The sequence below is a fragment of the Typha latifolia genome, chromosome 3, assembly GCF_019914945.1.
Source record: "Typha latifolia isolate L0001 chromosome 3, TyphaL0001v2, whole genome shotgun sequence".
In the NCBI taxonomy this organism is placed as follows: Eukaryota; Viridiplantae; Streptophyta; class Magnoliopsida; order Poales; family Typhaceae; genus Typha; species Typha latifolia.
Window position 1 is genome coordinate 17,355,102 of NC_133088.1, and position 22,529 is coordinate 17,377,630.

Consider the following 22,529-nt stretch of genomic DNA (forward strand, 5'->3'; position numbering starts at 1 on the left):
TGCATTAAATTTCCGTGCTAGTTTTGCTTCAATTAACTTGGGGATAGGCATAGCAAGTTATTTACATCTTGGTCTGTTCAGACTTTGAATTAGGACACCTTTAATCTCATAATCCATATGCATTATAAATGCTCTTAACGAGTTCAAATGTGGGGAAACATGCTTCTCATCTATTGCAAAATCTTGGTACAGGTCAGGTAACAGCAAAAGCATGGAATAACAACACTGACCAAATACAACAATAAGAAATATAATAACCCTACAACCAGGAACATCTAAAAGAACTCGAAGTCCAGAAACTTGCCTCCAGACTTCATGTCTGCCCCTACCATCTTCTTACTGCTGCTCCCCATCCCTTCCACCACCCCAAACTTCGCCGGCAGCTCAGCCTCGACCGGCCTTGGTACTTGGGGAGGGCTGCTGCAACGTATCAGTGCCCAGTTCACACCCTCAAAAAAGGGATGCTGCTTTAATTCAGTAGCTCCTCTCTTCACACCCAGTCGATGCTGGGGCTCCTTAACTAGAAGACCTCTGATCAGATCCCTGCTTGCATAACTAGTTGAGGGAGACTCTGGGAACCTAAGCTGTTGGCCAACCACATTGAACAAAGTCGCGCGGTTACCCGACCCCTTGAACGGTGTCCTGCCGTACAAGAGCTCATGCAGGAAGATGCCAAAGGTCCACCAGTCAACGGCGCTTCCATGGCCTTCCCCTTTGATGATTTCAGGGGCTAAGTACTCGTGGGTCCCCACAAAGGACATCGATCGAGCAGTTGTGGGCTCAGCCACAAGCTCGGGCAGGGTGGCAACCTGTGGGCGATGCTCCGCCCTTGGTTTCCTGGTGTTCTTCTTGCTTTTCTGATGGAAAAGTTTGGGGATGAAGCAAGCAGGCTGAACACAGACTGCTGAAGGCTCTATGCAGGCAGGTTGGACGCAGAATGCACCACCTGCCCCTTTAGGATCATGATCAAGGGATGAGGTTTTAATTAGCGTTGGTGATACTGTGCACCTAAGAGAGAGATCAAAATCTGAAAGCATTATGTGGCCATCATCACGGACAAGAACATTTTCCGGCTTCAGATCTCTGTAGACAACTCCCAGCATGTGCAAATACTCTAGAGCCAGAAGAACTTCTGCGGCATAAAACCTGTACAGATGAACGAAGGAGATTAATCTTCAAAAATATTCTGGTAGGTTTCATGAATTGTATCAACAAAATGGAGATGGATACTGCTAAAATAGCAGAAGCATTTTCAAATTTAGGGTGATCAAACTACTGGAATTTGATATTAGATAAATTAAACTTTTAGATGAAAATATACACTCCATTGAAGTCAGCAAATGATGTGCTGGCAGAACTTCTTCTCAAGTTATGCAAGGAATTCTGAATTTACAGATGCAGAAGCATTGCATTAAGAATCAGAAAAATGGCAGTTTTAACAGTATTGAATACTTAATACTGTTTGCTTGTTTAGATAATAAATGGTGATACCTCAGAACATTCAAGAAAAAAACCGATTACTAAAAGTGAAGAGTAAAAATAAAAACAAGACCAAGAATTTAGTAAACAACTAAAGAAAACCAATTGTTATGAGAAAAAAGAGAGAGAGAGAGAGAAGACCCCTGCACCTATAGGAAGTCGGATTTTTGTAAACCATGGATTCTAAAGTTGGAAAAGTAAGACAAACATTTATGCATCCCTGAAGGCGTGAACATAAAGGCTGTGCACATGTATAATCATCAATAATAATAACAGACAAAATTGCGGTATGTAAGAGAAAAGGATATTGCACAGCTTAAATAGGTGAATTTAATGGCTTAGATACTGTTCAGATTTGTTCCTTTGACGGCTAAATCTTCCACAGTAATTCTTAAATTTGTAGGTCAAATAAGATATGCCAAAAGACTTTATCACAAATATTGATAGAAGGGCTTCCAGTTTAATGATTACCTTGCTGCATACTCAGAAAAGTGTTTTCCGGGCTGCCTCTGTCTCAGTGTGTGCAAGTCACCACCAGGACAGAATTCCATGACTAAACATGAGAATCTGTCAGTCTCAAAATGTGTATATAGAGTCGGAAGGAATGGGTGATCCAGAAGCTGGAGAATCTCTCTCTCAGTTTGAGCTCTGTTCAACTTCTTCCTGCTTGCCAGGGATGCCTTGTCCATAACTTTCATTGCAAAGTAGCACCTTGTCCCACTTAATTCTGACAAATAAACACTTCCAATATCACCACATCCAAGCCGTTTGAGCAATCTAAAATGGCTCATACCCAATATACCATCTCGAGCCCGAATAGCAAGAATGGCCTTCCACCTTGGATCATTCCCCTTGTGAGGCTTAGTGGCACTTCCAGTGATGTTACTCCAGCTACTGTCATCACTGAGGCCACTGCTATTGCTTGCCCTACTCATGCTAGTTTTTGCACTTTCAAGTGAATCACCTCTAACACTACCCTTACCGCTCTCACAGTTCCTTTCAACACTAATCATTCCATCGCTAGTAACCCCTTCACTCCTGTACGTGCTTGTGCAGCTATTCACAATGCTCATAGCAGTTGCCACACCGACGCTGTCGATGCTGCTGTGAGGACTAACGTTGCCACTGGGAGGGAGTGAAGCATCCCACACACACTCCTTTTCTTCAGAATCTTGAGGGAAGATTGTGTTCTCCATGGTCTGCGATGCTCGGGGAACAGATAATGGAGAAGACGCACCACCCAAGTCATTAGGCTCTTCTACCAAGCTTTCGCCAGAGGATCGAACTGCCACATTTGGTTTCACACTGGGGACTTGGATTGAGAGATCTTCTATAAAAGGACCTTTCACAGACAGGCCTTTCATCAAGCAACCCGCTTCGGACTTGTCTTGATCCATCGCTACGTACACCGTCTTCATAAGATCCATATCAATAGGCTCTGGCGGATGACTTGCCCCAGAGAAAGAACTCATTGGCCCATCTTCGGATGAGTCGATACTCCTGAAGCTAGCCACCTCAATTTCTAAATCCTTCTCTTCTGGGTATGTGCTCAGTCCTTTCCATGCTGTTGTTATAGGTACTGGTGGTCCTAAAGTTTGAGATTTCTGAGCTGTGGAGGAACCTTCTTGACCTCTCAAACCACTTCGTTGCAAATCCGTTGCCTGGGCAATTGTGCGGAGCTTAGTGGGCAATATTTTTGACTCGGGAATCCTATCCATCTCCATCGGATCTTTAACATCACCAATATACAAGTCAGCGACTTGCTTCGCGAATTAATCGAAATGTAGCAGACTTTGACCAAATTTGACCGAATCTCGAGATGGGTTTTCCTCCTAACTCAAGGATTCGGAGCACCTGTGAAGTTTTCTCCTCTTTCCGCAGACCTAAGTAGACACAAGAAAACGATTCACTCAGTACAAAAAGCACCATAACCGTAAACATCTTACAGATCTTTCACATAATCAAACGCAGCTGAAACAATCTCAAAGAAAAAAGGAAATCTTTGCCTTCGCATGCAAGAAAATCCCAAAAGAAAAAAAAAACAGTAGGATATAAACTTTAATTCCCAAAGAAAACAGAGAGAGACAAGAAGCACACCAAATTCCAACCGATCAAAGTACATTTAGATCCTCAACACAAGAGAGAAGCAAAATGAGAGCTTTTCTCGTAATACGAGCAGAAGAACAATTCGAAGATCCGGAGTGAAAGAGTCGGAAATTTACCACCAAATGCTAACAAAATTGGGTCGGCGCCCCTCCGAACCGGAGAAGAGGGAGATCCCGAGATTAGGGTTTCGAGATCTCGAGCTAGGGTTTCTCGAGTCCTATGCACTCGACTTCCTCCTCTAAGCCTTTCTCTTCCCTTCTCTGCAAAGCCAAGACAACAAGACAAAGGAAGAGAAGTGAGTGGCAGAAGGTAAGTGTTCCTCTTTGTTTTCCTCCTATTTGCTTTCTCTAACATTTTACTACCCACTAATCCCTCTACTAATACGAGATTAACTCTTTAATAAGTTTAGCGCGTGGGCCCACCTGTGGGCCCTGTACGTAACTCCTTTTAACCTCCCGTCACCATCGCCTCAGATCACTACCGTCAGATCTTCATCGGTCGTCAGATAGCGATTGATAGTGACTCGGGCTTGCTTTGACCATCTGTCGGAGCTCAGTGCAGAGCAGGACAGCGCAATACCCAAGCTTTCGGTGTATTGCACCATCGCGGCCGTCGATACGTTTGATCCCGGGGAGTGGGGCCCATCTGGAAGGGAATTATAAGATCCGATGGGCTCTGCGATGCGTCCGAGAAAGATGACAAAGCTGTCGTTTTGGGACGACCGTCGTTTTCTTATTCCGAGCATAACTGCAACGTATCGCCTCTATCCCTTTATTTATTCACGAGTTTCTGTGCGTCTATGGCGGATAGCATTATCACCTATCGGATTCGGCGCTCGCGAGGAATAGTCTTATTCCATGTGACTTCTACTATCCGTGTTCTTATTAAAACCCTTATTCATTCATTCATTCATTCATTCATTCAATCCTTTCGCTTGCACTCACAAGCATCACGACCAAACGAGTTATTGACGCAATTCGGATTTTTAGATAATGGACAGGCACTTTTTTACTTTTAATTTCTAATCCGTAGGCCTTGGGATTCTCCCAATCTAAACAATATCTAATTCCTTTCTTTTTGACGAGGGCTAGGAATCGCTTTTCAAGCATTAGACGTTGGATTCTTGGAATTAGGGAAAGGAACCGTTGGCCTGGGCCTCTTTTTATGATACCTTCCCACTTTAATCTGATAAAGCCTGTGGAGTAGTGGTGGTGGGCCTCGCTTGCTAAATTTTTCCCTCCACCGAGTTGGATTCTTCTGTCTATTTGTCATTCTGCATCAAGGGATCACTCTCACTTACCAGGCCCTCATCCAATCATGGAGGAGGATTACATTATGCAGAACACCCTGTTATCCTTCCGTAAGTGAGATTTTACCTTTTTGTTTTAAAATCACGGATAAGATTGTAATGGTTTCTTTTTTAGAGGTGAGTTTATTTAAAATATGATTTATTACAACTAGATCCATTAAATTATCACTTTTTTTTCTTTTAATATATAGACCCACTAGGCTATTAATAATATTTTACACCCTAAGATGAGAAAAGTAAAGATGACCAAAATAGCTTCAAGGTTATAATTGCTCATAAATTTGTGACAATTTATAAATATAAAAAAAAGAGAAACCTAATGGAATGGATGTTTACAATATTTTTAATAGTTTAAAGTTCTATGCGTAAACACAATGTTGTATAAAAAAAGGGTGATAATTGATAAGGATTTACGTATAACTATCTCATTTTGTATCGCTGAAGTCCAGTACTTAACCCGTGAATAATTTGGGCTAAGGCCCGGTCCTTTAATAGGTTTCTCCTTTTCCTCTCTCACACGCTTCTTTCATCCCTGAGAAATACTGGTTAAATCCTTTAATAGCTTTTCTTATTTGGATATAGTTGCAGTTGTTGTGATCATTTCTTTTCATTGCCCTCTACATATGATCACAGAGCATGCATATATAGATGATGATGATGTACTCCTAGTGTCACATGGATGTGATGATGTTAATTTTTCAATTCCATGTCATTATATAGTGGGGTTGTTCGTGTGGATAACTTTTTGCTACTATTTGATTGTTATCTTAATCTGCAGCATTTTGGGCTATTTGTTGAAAAAATATATTTAATTTCCTTCTCTTAGGTCTGACGGGAAACAAACTGATATTTAATTTTAGGGGATTAAATGTAGAATTGGATTGTCTGATTTGCAACTTGTTTTTTTGCTGGCAATTATACCAGTTATTGGAAAGAAGAAAAAGAGTATCTGGAGATAGAATGTTGACAAAGTGCAATAGCTTAAGAAGTTCGTAGAATGAGGCTTTATAGAAACTAAAGAAAAGTGTATGAAGAATCTGTACTTGTCTTTCTCTGTGTTCTTCATCTCTTAATTAGTATTTCTCTCCTAGTTGCTGTCAGGAATCTTGCTTTTCTAGCTGTTGTAGAAATGTACTTAGTGATCTTTAGAGTAGAAGATCAATGTACGTAACTGGGTTTGATTTTTGTGCTTTGGCCATGCATTATTTGAAAATTTCGGAGACAAAGTATATGGATTCAATTTCTATCAAGTGGGTGGGAATTGGGATAATTAAGGAATACAGTAGATCAGCAATAAGGTTGGAACCTCGTAGGAGTATCAAGTTCAATAATTAATACTCTGTCGACACGTTGTTGTTGAATTTATTCTCCCTCATACCCCAAACACGTCATCAATCCTTTCTGTGGTCTGGCGACTATTTTAATGAACTTTATTGCTTCATAATATCACTTAAGACTGCTGCACTGTAGTGTAGGTGCAATAGTTTTGTAAGATGCTTGGTAGTAGAGAAGCTTTATTCTTGTAGATAATACACCAAATTGTATGATAACATCATTTCCTCTGAATGTTAGATCGCTGGCGACCAAGGTAGAAACATCATCAAGCTTCAAAGATCTTGAGACTGTTTATGAAACTCGTCCCCCCAGCCATGTTCGTCGTCGAGACATAATCAAGAAAGTCCTTGAAGCTACTCTCTCTGTATCTTCTGGGGTGTTGCTCATCTACCAGCTCTTGTGGAATGGACACCTTTTCATCTATTGGGAAGCCATGGATACTGGCTACGGAGATTCGAGCGTGTGAGTTGAGTACCGCCCTGTGCACGAGGCTCTTGTATCTGCCATTACTCAGAACCTCCAGGTGATCTCCTACGTGAACATGCAAGGTATCATAGCTTGCCAGAACTCTTCTCCAGGATTTTCCATCGCTGTCCATGATCTGGAGGCCGTCGCAGCTTTGGAGCAAGATTGTGATTAATCCATAGTCTGAATGCGGCGCCAGTCCAACCATAACGTCTGACTGGGAATTCTTTGGGTAGCAGTTCACTGCAATCAGCTGCAAGCCTTCGTCCAGCTTGCCTCTCAGACGAGTCTGGCCAAGTCCCAGGCTTTCCAAAATGGCATCTAGGAGCTGCTGGGCTACTTTCCTGACATCCACTGCATACTTCCCCATTTGTTTCCTGCAACCAAAGCAGCAGCACATTTAGAAGCACTGCTGATGTTATCAACAATTGAAATGAATAAATGTTATGATGATCAATATATATATATATATATATTGAGATTTTTTGTCTTTAATTCTTGTTTCCAATATATTTGCGACTAACCATCTCTGTTTCAATTTGTTTGTTTACCAGAGGTATTCCCATTATATTTTACATTTTTGTACTAAAATGCTCTCCATTTTCTTTTAAACAAGGATAGGAAACCAGGGGAGGAAAAGGGGGGTATTATCTTAAAAGAACATTGAGAATATTCGAAAAAAGAGTCGATGTGGAAAAGAAAAGTTAATAAGGAACTTTGGAAATATTAAAGCATGCATCCTAATTAGTTGCTTTTAAGTCACGTTCCGTTATCCGTTAAGAAAAAAAATTCTACTTTAGTTATTCTTATTTATTTACCTCGAATCAATAATAGGAAAACAAAGAGTTTGGTTGTAAATTATAATGGTAATATAATAATTATTTTTAATGTAATATAAAGTTATAATAGGTGGATGATAAGATTCTAATGAACAATGTTTCTAGTATAGAATAAGAATAATTTGATATTTATTTACAAATCTACAGTAGTATTCATTAGTCTAGACAAATGAGTTCCCTAAGGGGCAATAATAGGTGCTTAGAGAATTAGATTCCATAGGAACCAACTTCCCGACATGTACATGTTAGGAGATATGTTATACCTGTACTGCGGTGGATTTTGGGGCCACAAATGGACCCAATTTTTGAGTGGATGGGCGTAGTGCTTTAAGAGTGTTCTCGACTTGCCCTCACTTAGCATCGGAGCTGCATCGTATCTCACTGGCTTTCTTATATCCTCAGATGAAAATTGCATCTTCTTCTCCATTGGCAACTCGAAGAAACCCGAAGCTGCTTCCAGGGCATCCTTGATTACTGACCTGCTAATCCCATGGTTTACAACCTAAACATATATAATCCATAAAAAAACAGAGCTCTGTAAGAGTCCTCGAAAAATAACAAAATAAAACACTGCGTGTTCGTATCGTGTTGTCATGTCGTGTCGTATTATTTTATGATGCAATATTTATAGCATTAAATGAAAAACCTTAACCAATTATAACCCATTGTAACAATCTTTGTTACTGTTAACTTTAGCGACTTAGTAAAAATAATAATAAGCATAATGATAACTTTAATAAATTAATATTAGTTTAAAGCGCTGTTGGTAAAACATATTTAAGTTATAAAACTATGATCTTTGGCGGGTTTAGAAGTTCAAAATCCTGTAAAAAGAAGAACTTACCTTTTTGCGTCAAACTCTCATAGTGTCCTCATAGTACAAGCAAAATGCCGTCATTTGCAACTGAAACCCTTTTTCATCAGTAAGTCAAGATTAATTGCTCACCTGGAAGCATCCAAGTTTTTGGCAAGCTCTGCCAATGTCTTTGATCACCGTGGTCCTTGTTCTAGAGTGCAGTTGTTGGAAGTCTATCACCGGCATAGGAACAAATTCCAACTCTTTATCTGGACGAATGCCGCCTACCCTTTCCATGGCACTCATTTACGTACTCTACCACTCCCACAACATGGGTAATGCTAACTACTACGTACCTGAAACCACTGACTCTAATATATAGAGATCGAAACAATGGTATAAGCTCTCACGGTATACATCAAAAACTAGTTCAACTTCTACTCATTTATAGACCAGAGCGTGTGAGGCCGATCCTATGCATGTAGCCATGCTATGGCGATGGACAGTGGACAATTGCAGCATTTATTCCAAGGAACGGATAGCCTTCGATGTATACCAATAGCTCCAAAAGGTATTCCTTATCCTTTGCAGTAGAGACAGACGATGGCCTGTGCATTGAACCCATTGCCACTTTGTGGTATTCTGTGAGGTCAGGTGGGGGGGCCTCAAAGGAAGGGTAGCTTGGATGTGGTAGGGCCAAAGAATGCCATAGAGAGATGGTATCCTTCCCAGTTCCCATAAGTGAGAGAGCCCTTAATGGATGGAAGGGGCACCCTAAATTTTAGAGTGCCTTGAAAAGAGGTGCATTCTTCATTTCTTCTCCAAGACCACCTTTCCAGGATTCCGCCAGCCTCCGTACCTGAAAGTATATATAGTAGGTCGGGATGGATAATTGTTTGAACAAGAACCGACTCAAATGAGTCGTGCATCCGAATCTAACGAAGCCTTTACAATTTATAGGAGATAAAGAATGGTGATCATGGGACAGCTAACTTGTGTGGCAACTGGTTCAAGACAGTCACAACAATGGGCAAATATAATTATAAAGCTATTCGATCTAAGGGATAGTATTCTTCTCTTATCCCCTTCTAAAATATGAAACACTTATTTAATCGTATGTGTCTCTATATGTATATGTATGAGACACTTGGAAACAAGTCCTGAAGACAAGACTTACGAGACTTCCACTCCCAATATTTTAGTCCAAGCCATCAAATGGTATTTGCCTTTTTAAGGAAGCATAGAATTCCAAAAGATTAAATATATTTTATCACACATAAAAGACATACAAAATTTTAAGGCAATAATAATAAATAATTATAATAATTATAATGCTAAGTTAAATTTAATAAAAAAACTAACAATTTTGTGACTAAATATAAAGATTAATTTAAAAAATTTTGAACTACGTGAAGTAAAAATAATATTGGGCATAGTAAAATATATATTGACCTATATTTTAATTACATGAATGACTACAAAACAACTCTTCTCTTTTTGCTAAATAGGATGTTTAATGCAATAGCTAAGATATTAATTGTGAGCTTATCGTTTAGCAATAATGGATGACGCGTAGATACACAAACTTGATCGATAAATAAATATAATATCAACCAGGATACAATGAGAGAGAGGGGGGGCTCTAAAGTCGAAACTTGACTACAAAGCAACTCTTCTTTATAGGTAAATAAGATATTTGTTACAATAGCTATGATATTAATTGTGAGCTTGTCGCATAGAAATAATAGATGAAGAAGTAGATACACAAACTTGACCAATAAATAAGTATAATATCTCCCAGGGTACGATGACAACAAGAGGGGTTCAAGTGAGCCTAAGGATAAAAAAAAAGTGAGCCTAAGGACTCCGTGAATTAAACTTGACTACAAAACAACTCACATTAATTGCGAGACCTGTCGCTTTGCAATAATAGATGAAAATTGATACACATACTTGACCAACAAATAAATATAATATTTCCCAGGGTACAGTGATACTGAGAGAATACTCGTGAGTCGTGAGCTGATTTAATAAAGATTATTTTTTATTCAGCAAAACATAGGTATCTTTAGGGTCCAAAGACCGACTGAAATATGATTGGTATATACCCCATTAATATTTTATAAATAGATAATACGTGGTGTTAAACTCACGTTCCTTTAAATCTTTTTATTATCATGATAGTCATTTTAAAGTTAATTTTTTATTCATACTTTTTATGAATTTAAATAAGTGAGAATATAATATTAAAATACTCTTTGAACTCTTTTTGTTCTACCATTACTTTATCATAAATAATATGTAAATCCCATTTAATTTTGAGCTCAAAGTTTATAAAAATTTATTTCTAAATCTTAACTTTTTCCCAACAAGAACTCATTTTTATTTACTAAAAATACTAATTAAGATCTAATAACTGTATACTCTGTGTATTTATATGTACACATCAAGAATGCCATATTTCCCATAAAAAGAACATTAACAGTTCCCCATTATTAATTATATGTGCATGACATACTGAAGCCCGAAAAACAAATAGAATCCATGAAATCAGGACCTGGCGAATTTCCTGCAGCCAGGGACTGCAGACAATCCGTGAAGTCAAGACAAAGTTTACAAGATCCGGCTACTATAACAATGGAACTCCTTTAGCTAACTCTTTGGGATTTACACCTTATAATCTTCCTAGAAACAAAACGGCCAATGTACCAAAACAGCATCCATTATTGGAATCCCCGTTCATATACAATGTGACCCACAAGAACAAAGGCAATGCCCTTCACCTCTATATAAGTATATATATCCTTCCCGCACGCAAGCATGCAAATGTACCCCTAAAGGACTCCAAATGGCAAAGGATACACAAGAAATAGAGATAGAAACACAGCATGTTCAACCTCTCTCTACAGCCACGAACAAGCTCACTATCAAAGACTTCGTCTGGTCCAAGGACGAGTGGCCGGCGATCGAGTACGACGACTTTGCAAAAGGCGACGAAATCCCGGTCATTAGCTTCTCGAAGGCGTTGCGAGCGAAGAACTACGACGCGGTATGCGAAAAAATGGTGGATGCTTGCGAGAAGTTTGGCTTCTTCGTGTTGGTTGATCATGGAGTGCATTCAGAGATCATCGAGAACGTGAGAGAAAAATGCGCGAAGCTCTTCGATCTCCCTATGGACCAAAAGATGAGAGGTGGAAGAACAGCAAGCTTGCCTCTAGGGTACAGTGCGAGCAACCCTGGCTACGGTCATAATTTGCCGTGGGCTGAGATAATTCAACTCCTTCAGTCATCTCAACAAGTCGTTTCCTTTGCCCAGAAGATCTACGGAGACCAGCATCAATCTTTAAGGTATAACTTCTTACGTCTATATCTTGTAAGTTAATGTTCTTAGTGGAATATATATGTGAAGTAAATGAGGCCTGAATTAACTTTAGTGAGGCCATCAACGAGTACATGCATGCATTGGATGGCCTTGGAATGGCCATACTTGAAGCTTTGGCCCATGGATTGGGTCTCCAAGATGACTACTTCTCCAAGAATTTTAGAGATCATAAGGAATCGACAATGATAAGGATAAATTGCTATCCTCCATGTCCTCTTCCTGAGAAATGTCTGGGTCTAGGGAGCCACTCGGATCCTCACACTTTGACCATTCTATGGCAAGATGAGGTAGGTGGACTCCAAATTCAGAAGAGTGATAGTGAATGGTTTGGAATTAGGCCAGTGCCAAGTTCGCTTATCATCAACATTGGCGACACTCTAGAAGTGAGCATTTCTATTATACTTTATTAATTAATTATCTAACGACTTAAGTATTTGAGTCAACGGACTATATAACAACAATCTTATTAACGTAGGCATGGACAAATGGGAGGCTAAAGAGTAGCATTCACAGAGCAGTTGTAAACAAAGAGAAGAAGAGGATGTCTTTAGCTTATTTCATGAGCCCTGAGGACGGCACATACATTGATTGCCCAGTGGAATTAGTAGGAGAAGATAGCAGTGGGAGGAAGTACGCTGCATTCAGTTGGGGAGAGTTCAAGAGAGAGTTGCTGATACAAAAAAGAGTTGTGGGCAAGACTGCACTCAATAGATATCTTATATTCTAAATTTTCTGTTTGATTAATTCAATATACCTTATATTAGGAGGAATTTTTTATATATTTTTCATTATCTTCATATTTGCAAATCAAGCCAGCTAATTTTTCTTAACTGTTTAATTAGATAGGGACCAAATGTTGAAATATGATAAAAGTAGTAGATGAGGGTGTTAAATGAAAATTTCTCACCAAATAATCTATACTTCGAAGGTCGATCAGAATTCGCTAATCTCGGTATGGGATTTGAAAATTGAAATCATCTAAAAAAGTAAGAAAATAAAAAAATAAAATAAAATCATCAGGTGCAATGCACGCGACCCATGAGCCCCGTACTCCTCCTATATAAGGACCACCCGCCTGGCAATGGTTCACGCGTCCCGCCTCTTCACTCTCGCGCGCTTTCTTATTCCTCTCCACTTCAAGAAACCTTTTCCCACCTCTTTCTCTCTCTAGGGTTCTTCTTCTTTTCTCCAAACCTTAGATTATTCTTCTACCTACTTGGCGATCCAGGGATCGTTCGACCTCCTCGGCCACGGCGATGGAGACGACAACCATAAGCCTCCCCCACCTCGCAAACGCCGCGATCCGCAAGAAGAATCCGTCCATGGCTCCTCTTGATTGATCTCTCAACTATTGTGTACATTTCTTGAATCGACTCCATCTTACGGTTTTTAGCCCTTTCTTGGATTGAATTCTTGGAGCAGTGATGGATTCGGAAGAGGATCGAGACCATCACGGGACCAATGAGGCGGGATATAATTCGCGACCGTCGTCGTCGGAACCGAGAAGCAGAGGAGCACCGCCGTAGTCGTCGTAGATGCATTCGTAGCTGTGAAATAAGGCACGGTGACCGTCGTCCACAAGGGCGATCTCATCGCCGTTGTATATTTCGGATTCTTTTTTGTCTTACCTTCAGACTCATGATTGTGATTTCTTGAATCATTTACTTCTTTAAGACTAACCTATCCTCCGCTTTATTTCATAGCTACGAAAGTTTCCCCAACGACCAACTCAAACTCAAATTACGGGTGTATATATGTCATATATATATATATATATATATATATATATTGTGGTGGATTGTTTGTTGTATTTCTACAGGAAAAGAAAGAAGATGGCAACGAAGGAATTGGTTAATGAGAATTCTGGATTAGACGACACCATTGAGGGAGAGAAATTAATGCGACTCTTGACAACGAGACTCAAGAGGAATCCGAGGATAAGGTTCTTCAATTGTTTTCCCAGATTTTGATACCTTGACTTGATCATTGAACAGTTCATCTCTTCATCTTTGTTCGTTTACTTCTAATAGTTGTTGTGTGCTTCTTAACTTTTTGTTACTGAATCTTTCTTGGTATAGATTGGAGTTAATTCTCTGTTGTTCGTATATGTTTCTCTCGTCCATTGTTTGTATAAATTTGATATGCGTAGATCCACAAGATAAAGAGATCTTTTGTAGTAATTGGTCTCCAAATAAATTCCTGTTTAACGTATGGTTGTTTTATGGACTTTGCTTGAAGAATTCAAAAAGAAAACTTAACATTTATGTCGAAAAGGAAATGAAGGCAATAAACAAGTGACAGGTATTTCTGTGACTATTTTAATGTTTTTTCTTGGAATTCCGAAAAATTATATAACTGTCTTTTTTTATACTGCACAACTCATATAGAATTTCACAAATTTTAGTTTGAAAACAGTCGAAATTTGGTTTGCTGCTCCTTTTATTTTTACCGCATTGATTCAGAGCATTTCTAATGCTTTTATCTTATTTAATAAAACTTTCAACTTTGGAAGTCTTCTTGGTTCCACCTTACTCTGCAATATTGAGTTTTAAGATTATATTGCACCAGAAGGGTTGAAAGATTTTACACTGTTCTAAGGGCAGAATCTCTTTTAAAGTTCAAACTTCAAATTATAGTTATTTCATAGGAATGTCAGGAAAAAGAGCGAACTACGGATGCACGTCGGTCCAAAGAATCCAAACCAGTAATTAGCAAATCATATGCCCCCTTGTGACTTGTCTTGCAAGTTTTCCTCTATGTCTTAGGTATCGTTGGATGTTTTTTAAGCTCGATAGATACCACATAACATAGTAATCAACCAAGTTATATGTATATTAAATTTTCCCTTCATACTTCATTAAATATCAGCACGTATGCACATATATACCCAAATCAATAAGATATTCCCCTGGCAGCCCTTACTTGTGGCATGATACCAATCAAGAGTATTCTGATTTCACAAGGTCTGTGAGCATCTCCCGCTTTTGCTTCTTTGATGAAGTGTCGGAACATTTCCTTATTCCTCTGGGACATTGTTTCATACTGGGTGCTATATTCGTTTCATGTAGGAGTTGTCCGGGTTCCCATTTGCATTTATACACAGGTGGAGATGACTCTGGATGAGTATGAGAAGCTACAGGGAGAAAAGAGGAAAGCACTTCGCGCGAAACAAAGATCGTACAGGTCGACAAAGAGCTTCTCTCCATGAAGAGACTCCCTAATAAACTTTTGAATATCTGCATTAGACTGGTGGGCGTTTTTAAAAGCAATTTCAGTTAACCTTAGCTTTGCAGGTGTTCATTGTATAATCTTATCCAACTTTTTTTTATCACTTTTCTAGGTTTCAGACGAGAATCAGTCAGGACAGGGGAAACGACTGAGAAAGATTTGTCTGGAAAAGTAAGTGATGAACATCCTTCTCTTTGTATGCGTCAAGTCCTCCTTTGACTAGCTTTCTTCTTTAGTTTGTACCTTTATCTAGTTAACTCCTTTATTTAGTTTGCTGCTTAAAATCCTTCCTCACCTGAAACACCTTTAGTGCCGGTTGGCTTTACATATTTAGAAAAACTATATTTATTTGTACAAAAATCAGTTTTTAGTCCGTAGGTTCTATAAATTATATGTTCTGAAGATTAAGGCCATGTTCACTTATTGAAAAAGGGTAGAGTAAGACTGTATTCACTTATTAAATAATGGTGGAATATGTATAATTATTTTAATTTTTAATATTAGAAGAAGATAGCTAATACTAATATAAATTATTTTAATATTTAGTTCAATACTAATATAAGATTAACAATTATATTTGATGTGATATAAAGTCAATATGAAAATACTGAGAATTCGTAATATTTTAAACCAAATTATGAGAAAATCTAAGCCAACGAGAAATAATATTTCAAATATCTCTCTGCATTATGTGAATATGCGGGGGTATAATTCTACACTACAGAGTTATAGCTCCGTACTTAAGTATACAAGTATGTTTTTAGAGAGGAGAGAGAGGGGGTAGATAGCAAAAGTAGTCGATATGACTAATAATTATATCTTATTATGTCAAAGGATAAAATAATAATTTTAAATTATTACTAAATAATTTTTAAAAATGGTATGAAATAAGATGAGGAATAATATTAAATTAGTATACTATAATAATGTAAGCATAAGTAACTATATGATGCGGAGATTCATAATGCCTCTTATTTATTTAAGCACCAGTAACTAGTCTTCATATGACCAGTACTTTTTCGTCTTTGGTGTGCAGTCCGATGGGTAGTCTCACAAGGATGCACTTTCCAGCGGAGGGTCAGACTACACCGATATTACTTGTCCAGCTGTCAAAGATATTATAGCAGACATCAAACATTGGTTTACATCATTTTTAGCTCCGTGTAAGTCCATTTTGAGCTACTCGTGTTATTCGGAACTTGCTGATCCCTTTTTCTACTGCACTTGCGGGAAAAGAGAATCGATTACATCCAAAATACGAACGAACACTTCATAAATTTTGTGAAGGTGATCAGACTTTAAAAAAGGACCCTCTTAGTAAAGTGGACTGATAAAACCAGAATCTATCTGATGTGTACTTGGAAATATTGGGATTGACCACAAGCAAGTAGGAGCCCTGTATCAAGTAAACTTGTCGGCCATCTCTTCTAAACAATTGAAATAAAATTGTAAACAACGGACGTGTTCAACAATAACCAATAGATGCTATTTCCCAAATCACTTTTTGGTCCAGGCTTAGAATCAAATACTAAAAGAATTGAATGAGCACAATACTGTCAGAACATAATATTAGCATCATTCTGGACAGGAAGCATTAACTTTTAAGAAGAGCAGCAACTAGACTTCTGGTTGACAGGTTGTCCACGGATCTGCACTGTTGGTGGCCTAGCATTGTTCATGGCTGGTTGGCTGGCCATCCTGAGAGCACCAAATAAAATTACCTAGTAAGTTATAACAGAACGGTAGATATAATAACTGTTTTATCACAAGGAATTCATTTAGCTGACAGTACCTGTTCTTGATTGCAGCGGCCATGGCCATGAAGGCTTGCTCCACATTGGTGGCATTCTTTGCACTTGTCTCCAAGAATGGAATTCCAATTTCATCAGCAAATGCCTGCCCCAAATGAAGAACAAAAGAATTTTCCAGATTAATCTTCATGATGAATACCTTGCACCAAACACAAAGTAATCCTTTACAAGGCAAGGACAGAATGTAATAGGTTATCAAGAATCACCTTAGCTGTTTCAGAAGACACAACTTTCTCTGCAGTGAGATCACACTTGTTCCCCACGAGAAGTTTGTTGACACTGTCACTTGCATAGCGGTCAATCTCATTTAACCATTGCTTTACATTGTTGAAACTTTCCTGGTCAGTCACATCGTATACAACCTGCAACTCCAGGAATGATGCATGAGTATCACATGAATTTTGACTAGATGCATAGTATGCAAACAAATAGTAAGAGTTATACAAATCAACTTACAATGATACCGTGAGCACCTCGATAATAACTGCTAGTGATTGTCCTGAAACGCTCTTGCCCAGCAGTATCCCACTGTAACCAACCAAAAAGAAAAGGAAACAGGTATTTTCATCAGAAACAAAAGATAAACAGTATAGTGAACAGCTATAAATTTGTTCACACTTATTCACAGGAGCAATCCAACTGAAACACAGCTCAAAAGGTAATGCCTTTTACTTCACTAATGAACAGGCTGCATCAGCTTTTTTAAATAAACCTTAACCATGGTCCTAGTTTAAGATAACCCAAACACTAAAATTACCAAATTAAAGAAATGAATTCCTCTTTTCGCAACTCCAATCAAAGGTATTAACATCCAGATTAAGGAAAATAACGTGTGATTTGCAAAATAGTGAAAATGTAGGGTTTGAACTTTAAAGTTGAAACTGCAGAGACGCTTACTGTAGTGTAATCTGCAATTTCCCTTTCATTTGCTTACAACAGTATAAAAGAAGTTCCACATATAAGCATGACTTTCTTTTTTTGTTTTGAAGAAAAGCATGCCTAAATAACTCTTTTTCCAGTCTCTCTTCCATGCCACTTCTATCAAAAATCTTGAAGATTAACCTTTTTAGCCAATTGAGAAACTATACTTCTTTTCAGGATAAAAGCCATGAACTTCTATATAGGTAGCATCATTCTCAAGATTTATCAATAGAAAAGAACTCAACAATTTAGGCAGTAAACCTATTAGCCATTAAGTAGGTAGTTGTGCAATCTTCTAAAGTTAAAAGGCAACATAGAATCCACCTGACCTCCTGAGGAGATATAAATAATTATTTGCATGCAATTAAACTACTACTGGCACAACAGACTTATCTTGCTGAGAAATATTCCAAAGTCAGCAAATCAAATCAAACAGAAGGTTATGTGTTTCTGTAAAGTGTAAACTCACAATTTGAAGCTTAATGGTCTTCCCATCCTGCTCTACGGTGCGGATTTTCTGCCAAATGAAAATAGCAACTAAGTGATGCGTGCAAAAGTGAAACATGTTTGAACTAGGAGAATCAGATAGAGATTGCACTTACAAAATCAACTCCAATGGTACTAATATAGCTCTCCAAGTATGAATCATCCTAAGAATGAAAAAAAGCAAGATTTCAGTCAAAAAAGCTTGCTACAAGGAGACCTCAACAGGTAATGCAATTGTGTACAGCACCTCCACATATATATAAGGACCATATACTACTATGGGGGCAATATTTAATAATGTAAGTCAAAGTATCAACAATAACATGCTAAGGCATGAGTTCTCCGAATAGTAGTCAAAATCAAAAGCCGTAAATCTAGCTTTAATTATTACCGCAAATCTTAGAAGAAGACATGACTTGCCAACACCTGAATCTCCAATAAGCAAAAGCTTGAAGAGATAGTCACTGCAAAATTTAGAATCGTCAAGTCAACAAACCGAGAAAGTAAAACAAAGGCACTTATATTGATATAAAAATTACTTTAAACAGTTGTGTTATACTTGCATGGAAAATTTACAGCTTCCTGTGGACAGGCAGAGACCAAACGAAAAAGTGCAACTACCTTGATGATCTGTTCGGCCATGTTTACTAATCCATCTTATTTTCCATGAAACTGAATAATACATAGTACTAACACTCTTCTAAAGATGGTTTCCACTAACAACTTTATGTAATATGCATATGTTTCACAAAAAATAATCAATAACACCAAAAAATTTAACAGCTTGTTCTCCAGCCGTTTGCTAGAGCTCTGACTGTAAAATTGATATGAGGGAAAAAACTCAGAAAATAAAGTTGCATAAGCACAAATATAATAGTAATTCTAAAAGTCCTAAAGTATTAAAAACAAAGCCCAATTCACTTATTGTCACTTGCATAGGAACAAACAGTTGAGGTGTTGCAAACAGCAGTCTAACTTTTGTCAACTAAAAGAACATCATGGTACTGCATTTCAAACTTCATAGGAATACAGTTTGGTGAACTTCACTCCCAATACTTTCTGAGTCTCACTTAACAAAAATGCACGATAGCTACCTGTACCGGACTTGCAACTATGTTATAAAGTGGATAAGGAAAAGTTTCTAAAAATGGAAGATGTTTATTACTAGAACATCAAAGCAGTAACCAAGAGAAAAAGAATAATACACACACGCACTCACCATAAGCATTTCTGTTAGAAAAGAAAGGGAAAAATTCTGAAGTCCCTGTTGATCAAGCATTACTGGTATCCAATTGTTAATTGGAAGAGAAGCAATGGAAGATGGATGAAAGAAACTCCAAATTTGGTAACATAACACGTAACCGCATACCTATATCACATATCATGGTCTTAAAGCAGATCGAGTTCCAAAAAGGGAGGGAAACAAGCATTTATCGATGTAGTTATAACTGGAATCTATACGAGTGGAGAACTTTCGTACAGCTCAGCGGCCAGAAAAAATCCAACACATGGAATGCGACCATATTCCTCACAACGACATCTAAAATTAAGCACCTCGGTGACACGTGAAGAAAAACCCAGCCAGACAACCACATATCACTCACAATCTGATTCAATTGATACGGAAACAATCCACCAAAGGAGAAACGAGATCTATAATCTCTCAAGAAAAAACCTAGTAAAATTCTCCCGACGTCGACAAAACCGGTCACATGCAAATCTCATGAAAACTGGTCACCAGATCTCGAACTGCAATCAAGTCAAAATCACCGATCGGATCCTAAGAACCCAATCCTCTTCGAGAACGAAAAAAAATCGGTCATCCTCCACTCCTCGCATCACCAGATCCGGCGAGATCTCAACACAAACCCTAACCGATCGATCCAAATTCCACACACACCTACCCGATATCGGATCCAAACCAAACAATTTTCACATCCTACAAAACGCATCATTACGATATAGATCAACAGAAGAATTCGCGAACTTACTATTCCGGATTCATGGCGGGTGATCGAGGAAACCGCTACGCCAATCGACGGTCGCGCTCTTCCGAGATGTATCGACGACGAGATTTCGCAGGAAACGGGGAAGAAGGAAGCGATCGGATCGGTCCTCGTCTAGGGTTTGGAACAAAAACGGAATGGAATCAGAGGAGGGCAGAGAGGAGGGGAAAAGGAAGGAGAACTCCGAGAGAAAAGGGAAGGAATCGTGGGAAGGTATTTAAAGGGGACGACCCGTGAGGAGGAGAGAAAAGGCGAGCGACAGCTTAACGGGCCGCGTTAGGTGGAGGCAGAATTACCAAAATAGCCCTGTAGATGAAGATGAATATAGTGAAATCGGCAACGAATTTGATTTGTGGCCACGGAAGTGTCTAGAAAACACGGCATTGAAGGCAGCGTGCTATTTTGACTTCAACCCGGCGAAGCAACGTAACGCCTGCCCACGTTTCAAAACTTTCGAATGAAGCATTAAATGACGGATATATCCCTAGGAATCGTCCGGTTTCACATTTTCCACGCCAAATCTTCACGTCAGTAGAGGGCGTAAATGGAATGAGAGATTTGGCTTGACCCTATCTTTACAATTCTTATCTTACTGTGAACCTTTTAATGAACTCTCTTGGATCCCTTTATTATGTACTCAAAACTTCTGAAAACTTGTTTCAAAATTTAAGCATAAGTTTAATTTAGAGAAATATCCGAGTTTGGATGGATAAAAATAAGAGGTTAATTACATCTTCACCTCTTTAATTATTGCTCAGCATCACTTTCAACCCATTCAAAAAAATAAATTAAGCCTATTTAAATGTATTACAAATCTCTTTAATTATTTATTTATTAGAAAATTTCAAAATTTTGACTTTTAAAATTATTAAATTTAAAAAGCGACCTTCTCTATTCTCTTCACATTCACCTCTAAAATGAGAGAAAAAGACCAATTTTATTTGAATACTTTTTATTAAAAAAAATTAGTGAATAAAATTTAGACGAGGTGTATGTGTCCATTTTTTCTTAGGGTGAAAAGTAAAAGAGAATGATAGTTGAGGTTCATAATGTAATTTACCCTAAAATCACTTGAGAAAAATACTGATCCAGCCCAAGATTTTAATTTGCGAGTGCACGTCACATTACACGTGTCATAACGTGTGTTGGCTCTGGTATACACGTCGCATACAAGTATCAGAATCCTACAAACGTGTGACTTGTTGACGTCGGCAACTATCGTGATTCAGCATTCGTGCCAGCGTGGAAAAAATTTGCGATCCTTTTTTTTTTTAATATACCGTTGGTAAAATTTGCAATCCTTTCCTCCTAGTATAGTTGCCCTAAATTTATTTTATATTTCTATACATTTTATTTGGACTACTTTATTTTTTGTATATTTATATTTAAACTGAAAATTATTTGTTTTATTATATTTGATTTAATATTTGTCGAAGTTAAAAATACTTATTAAAAAAATATAAAAGATTAGACAATGCATCTAAAATAGGACCACCGATTTAAAATAACAAATATATTAAATAAACATATATTTTTTGTTACATTTTTTTTATATTTTTAATTTTAATTAGTCTAATTTTAGATGTTTATTTAATTCTTTATAATTTTGCCTCTACTAATAAGTATATTCAAATTCAATCTATGTTTAAAAGTGATTGTACTGGTTGACCCAACTAGAGCTTGAATTGCCAATGGCGGCACAGGCAAGCCCTTTGCCGACCTAGCCTGGCCAGACCCAAATAAAAATATTTGTTAAGATAAGCCTAATAGTAAACTTTTAAAAATATTAAAAATATTCTAAAAATTCTATTAAACTCGTCCAAGCTTTGCCTGCCAGCTTGCTCTCTCATGTGTCGATGAGTGATAACAAGTTAGACTATTTTAATTTGACTCGGCCAAGCCAATTTGTGGGCGGGTTGGCGAACACAGTGCCCACCTGCCTAATGATCACTTGTACTCGTGTTTTATCAAATATGATAAAATAAATAATTATTGCATCTTAGTCTAGACTATAAAAAGATAAAGTAAAATAAATAAAATTATAAAAGATGAATTAAATTTAGATCTAGCTATTTGGGGGGTAAAATATAATTTTCAATAAGATTTAAATACTCTTAGAACTAAGATGCCGTGGCTACAGGCTTAGCCATGGCCACGATGTTGATGTGCTGAGATCGATGCGTGGGAGAGGAGATGGCTTTTGCGTGTTGCTCATCCACTTGTTGCTTTGCGAGCTTTTAAGTCATTCGGGTAGTAGTTTGGTGGGAGAACAATTGTATTTGCATGGTGGCTAATTAATGGCACTTCGCTGCCCAAGTTTCTAGTTTCTACTGTTCTCTTTCCATTCTTATGAAGGATTAATTAGG

The 22,529-nt window shown here is 38.0% G+C and overlaps 4 protein-coding genes and 1 long non-coding RNA gene across 5 annotated transcripts; 2 read left to right on the top strand and 3 right to left on the bottom strand.

The window, feature by feature from the left end:
• Positions 1-150: 150 nt before the first annotated feature.
• On the bottom strand, positions 151-3,952 carry LOC140785025 (serine/threonine-protein kinase D6PK). The gene is made up of 3 exons (XM_073132715.1): positions 3,702-3,952; positions 1,951-3,362; positions 151-1,146 (listed from the first exon to the last, which is right to left on the bottom strand). Exons 2-3 carry the CDS (start codon positions 3,201-3,203, stop codon positions 276-278), a joined length of 2,124 nt encoding a protein of 707 aa, XP_072988816.1. The 5' UTR covers positions 3,204-3,362; positions 3,702-3,952; the 3' UTR covers positions 151-275.
• A 2,426-nt stretch (positions 3,953-6,378) lies between these two features.
• On the bottom strand, positions 6,379-8,635 carry LOC140784044 (flavanone 3-dioxygenase 3). The gene is made up of 3 exons (XM_073131221.1): positions 8,480-8,635; positions 7,797-8,035; positions 6,379-7,071 (listed from the first exon to the last, which is right to left on the bottom strand). The coding sequence occupies exons 1-3, from the start codon at positions 8,633-8,635 to the stop codon at positions 6,495-6,497; spliced, it is 972 nt and encodes a 323-aa protein (XP_072987322.1). The 3' UTR covers positions 6,379-6,494.
• Positions 8,636-11,177: 2,542 nt separating this feature from the next.
• LOC140784045 (gibberellin 20 oxidase 1-like) lies at positions 11,178-12,438 on the top strand. Its single transcript, XM_073131222.1, has 3 exons — positions 11,178-11,677; positions 11,764-12,094; positions 12,187-12,438. The coding sequence occupies exons 1-3, from the start codon at positions 11,178-11,180 to the stop codon at positions 12,436-12,438; spliced, it is 1,083 nt and encodes a 360-aa protein (XP_072987323.1).
• Positions 12,439-12,801: 363 nt separating this feature from the next.
• LOC140783692 (uncharacterized) lies at positions 12,802-16,275 on the top strand. Its single transcript, XR_012108170.1, has 4 exons — positions 12,802-13,653; positions 14,815-14,960; positions 15,052-15,110; positions 15,976-16,275. It is a non-coding gene; the product is annotated as an uncharacterized lncRNA (long non-coding RNA).
• A 126-nt stretch (positions 16,276-16,401) lies between these two features.
• Positions 16,402-20,540, bottom strand: LOC140783691 (GTP-binding protein YPTM2-like). Its single transcript, XM_073130664.1, has 8 exons — positions 20,149-20,540; positions 18,549-18,621; positions 18,274-18,321; positions 18,141-18,188; positions 17,207-17,278; positions 16,957-17,112; positions 16,732-16,835; positions 16,402-16,637 (listed from the first exon to the last, which is right to left on the bottom strand). Exons 1-8 carry the CDS (start codon positions 20,160-20,162, stop codon positions 16,541-16,543), a joined length of 612 nt encoding a protein of 203 aa, XP_072986765.1. The 5' UTR covers positions 20,163-20,540; the 3' UTR covers positions 16,402-16,540.
• Positions 20,541-22,529: the final 1,989 nt, after the last annotated feature.

Excerpts from the sequence above, each read along its gene's own strand:
- LOC140785025 (XM_073132715.1), bottom strand. The coding sequence starts at position 3,203 with ATGGAGATGGATAGGATTCCCGAGTCAAAAATATTGCCCACTAAGCTC. Across the intron at positions 1,147-1,950 it reads TTTTCTGAGTATGCAGCAAG|GTTTTATGCCGCAGAAGTTC; the intron begins GTAATCATTAAA and ends TCATCTGTACAG.
- LOC140784044 (XM_073131221.1), bottom strand. The coding sequence starts at position 8,635 with ATGAGTGCCATGGAAAGGGTAGGCGGCATTCGTCCAGATAAAGAGTTG. Across the intron at positions 8,036-8,479 it reads AAAAACTTGGATGCTTCCAG|GTTGTAAACCATGGGATTAG; the intron begins GTGAGCAATTAA and ends ATATATGTTTAG. Across the intron at positions 7,072-7,796 it reads CAAAATCCACCGCAGTACAG|GAAACAAATGGGGAAGTATG; the intron begins GTATAACATATC and ends CTTTGGTTGCAG.
- LOC140784045 (XM_073131222.1), top strand. The coding sequence starts at position 11,178 with ATGGCAAAGGATACACAAGAAATAGAGATAGAAACACAGCATGTTCAA. Across the intron at positions 11,678-11,763 it reads GACCAGCATCAATCTTTAAG|TGAGGCCATCAACGAGTACA; the intron begins GTATAACTTCTT and ends AATTAACTTTAG. Across the intron at positions 12,095-12,186 it reads ACATTGGCGACACTCTAGAA|GCATGGACAAATGGGAGGCT; the intron begins GTGAGCATTTCT and ends TTATTAACGTAG.
- LOC140783691 (XM_073130664.1), bottom strand. Across the intron at positions 17,279-18,140 it reads AGACCATTAAGCTTCAAATT|TGGGATACTGCTGGGCAAGA; the intron begins GTGAGTTTACAC and ends GGTTGGTTACAG. Across the intron at positions 17,113-17,206 it reads GAGGTGCTCACGGTATCATT|GTTGTATACGATGTGACTGA; the intron begins GTAAGTTGATTT and ends CTGGAGTTGCAG.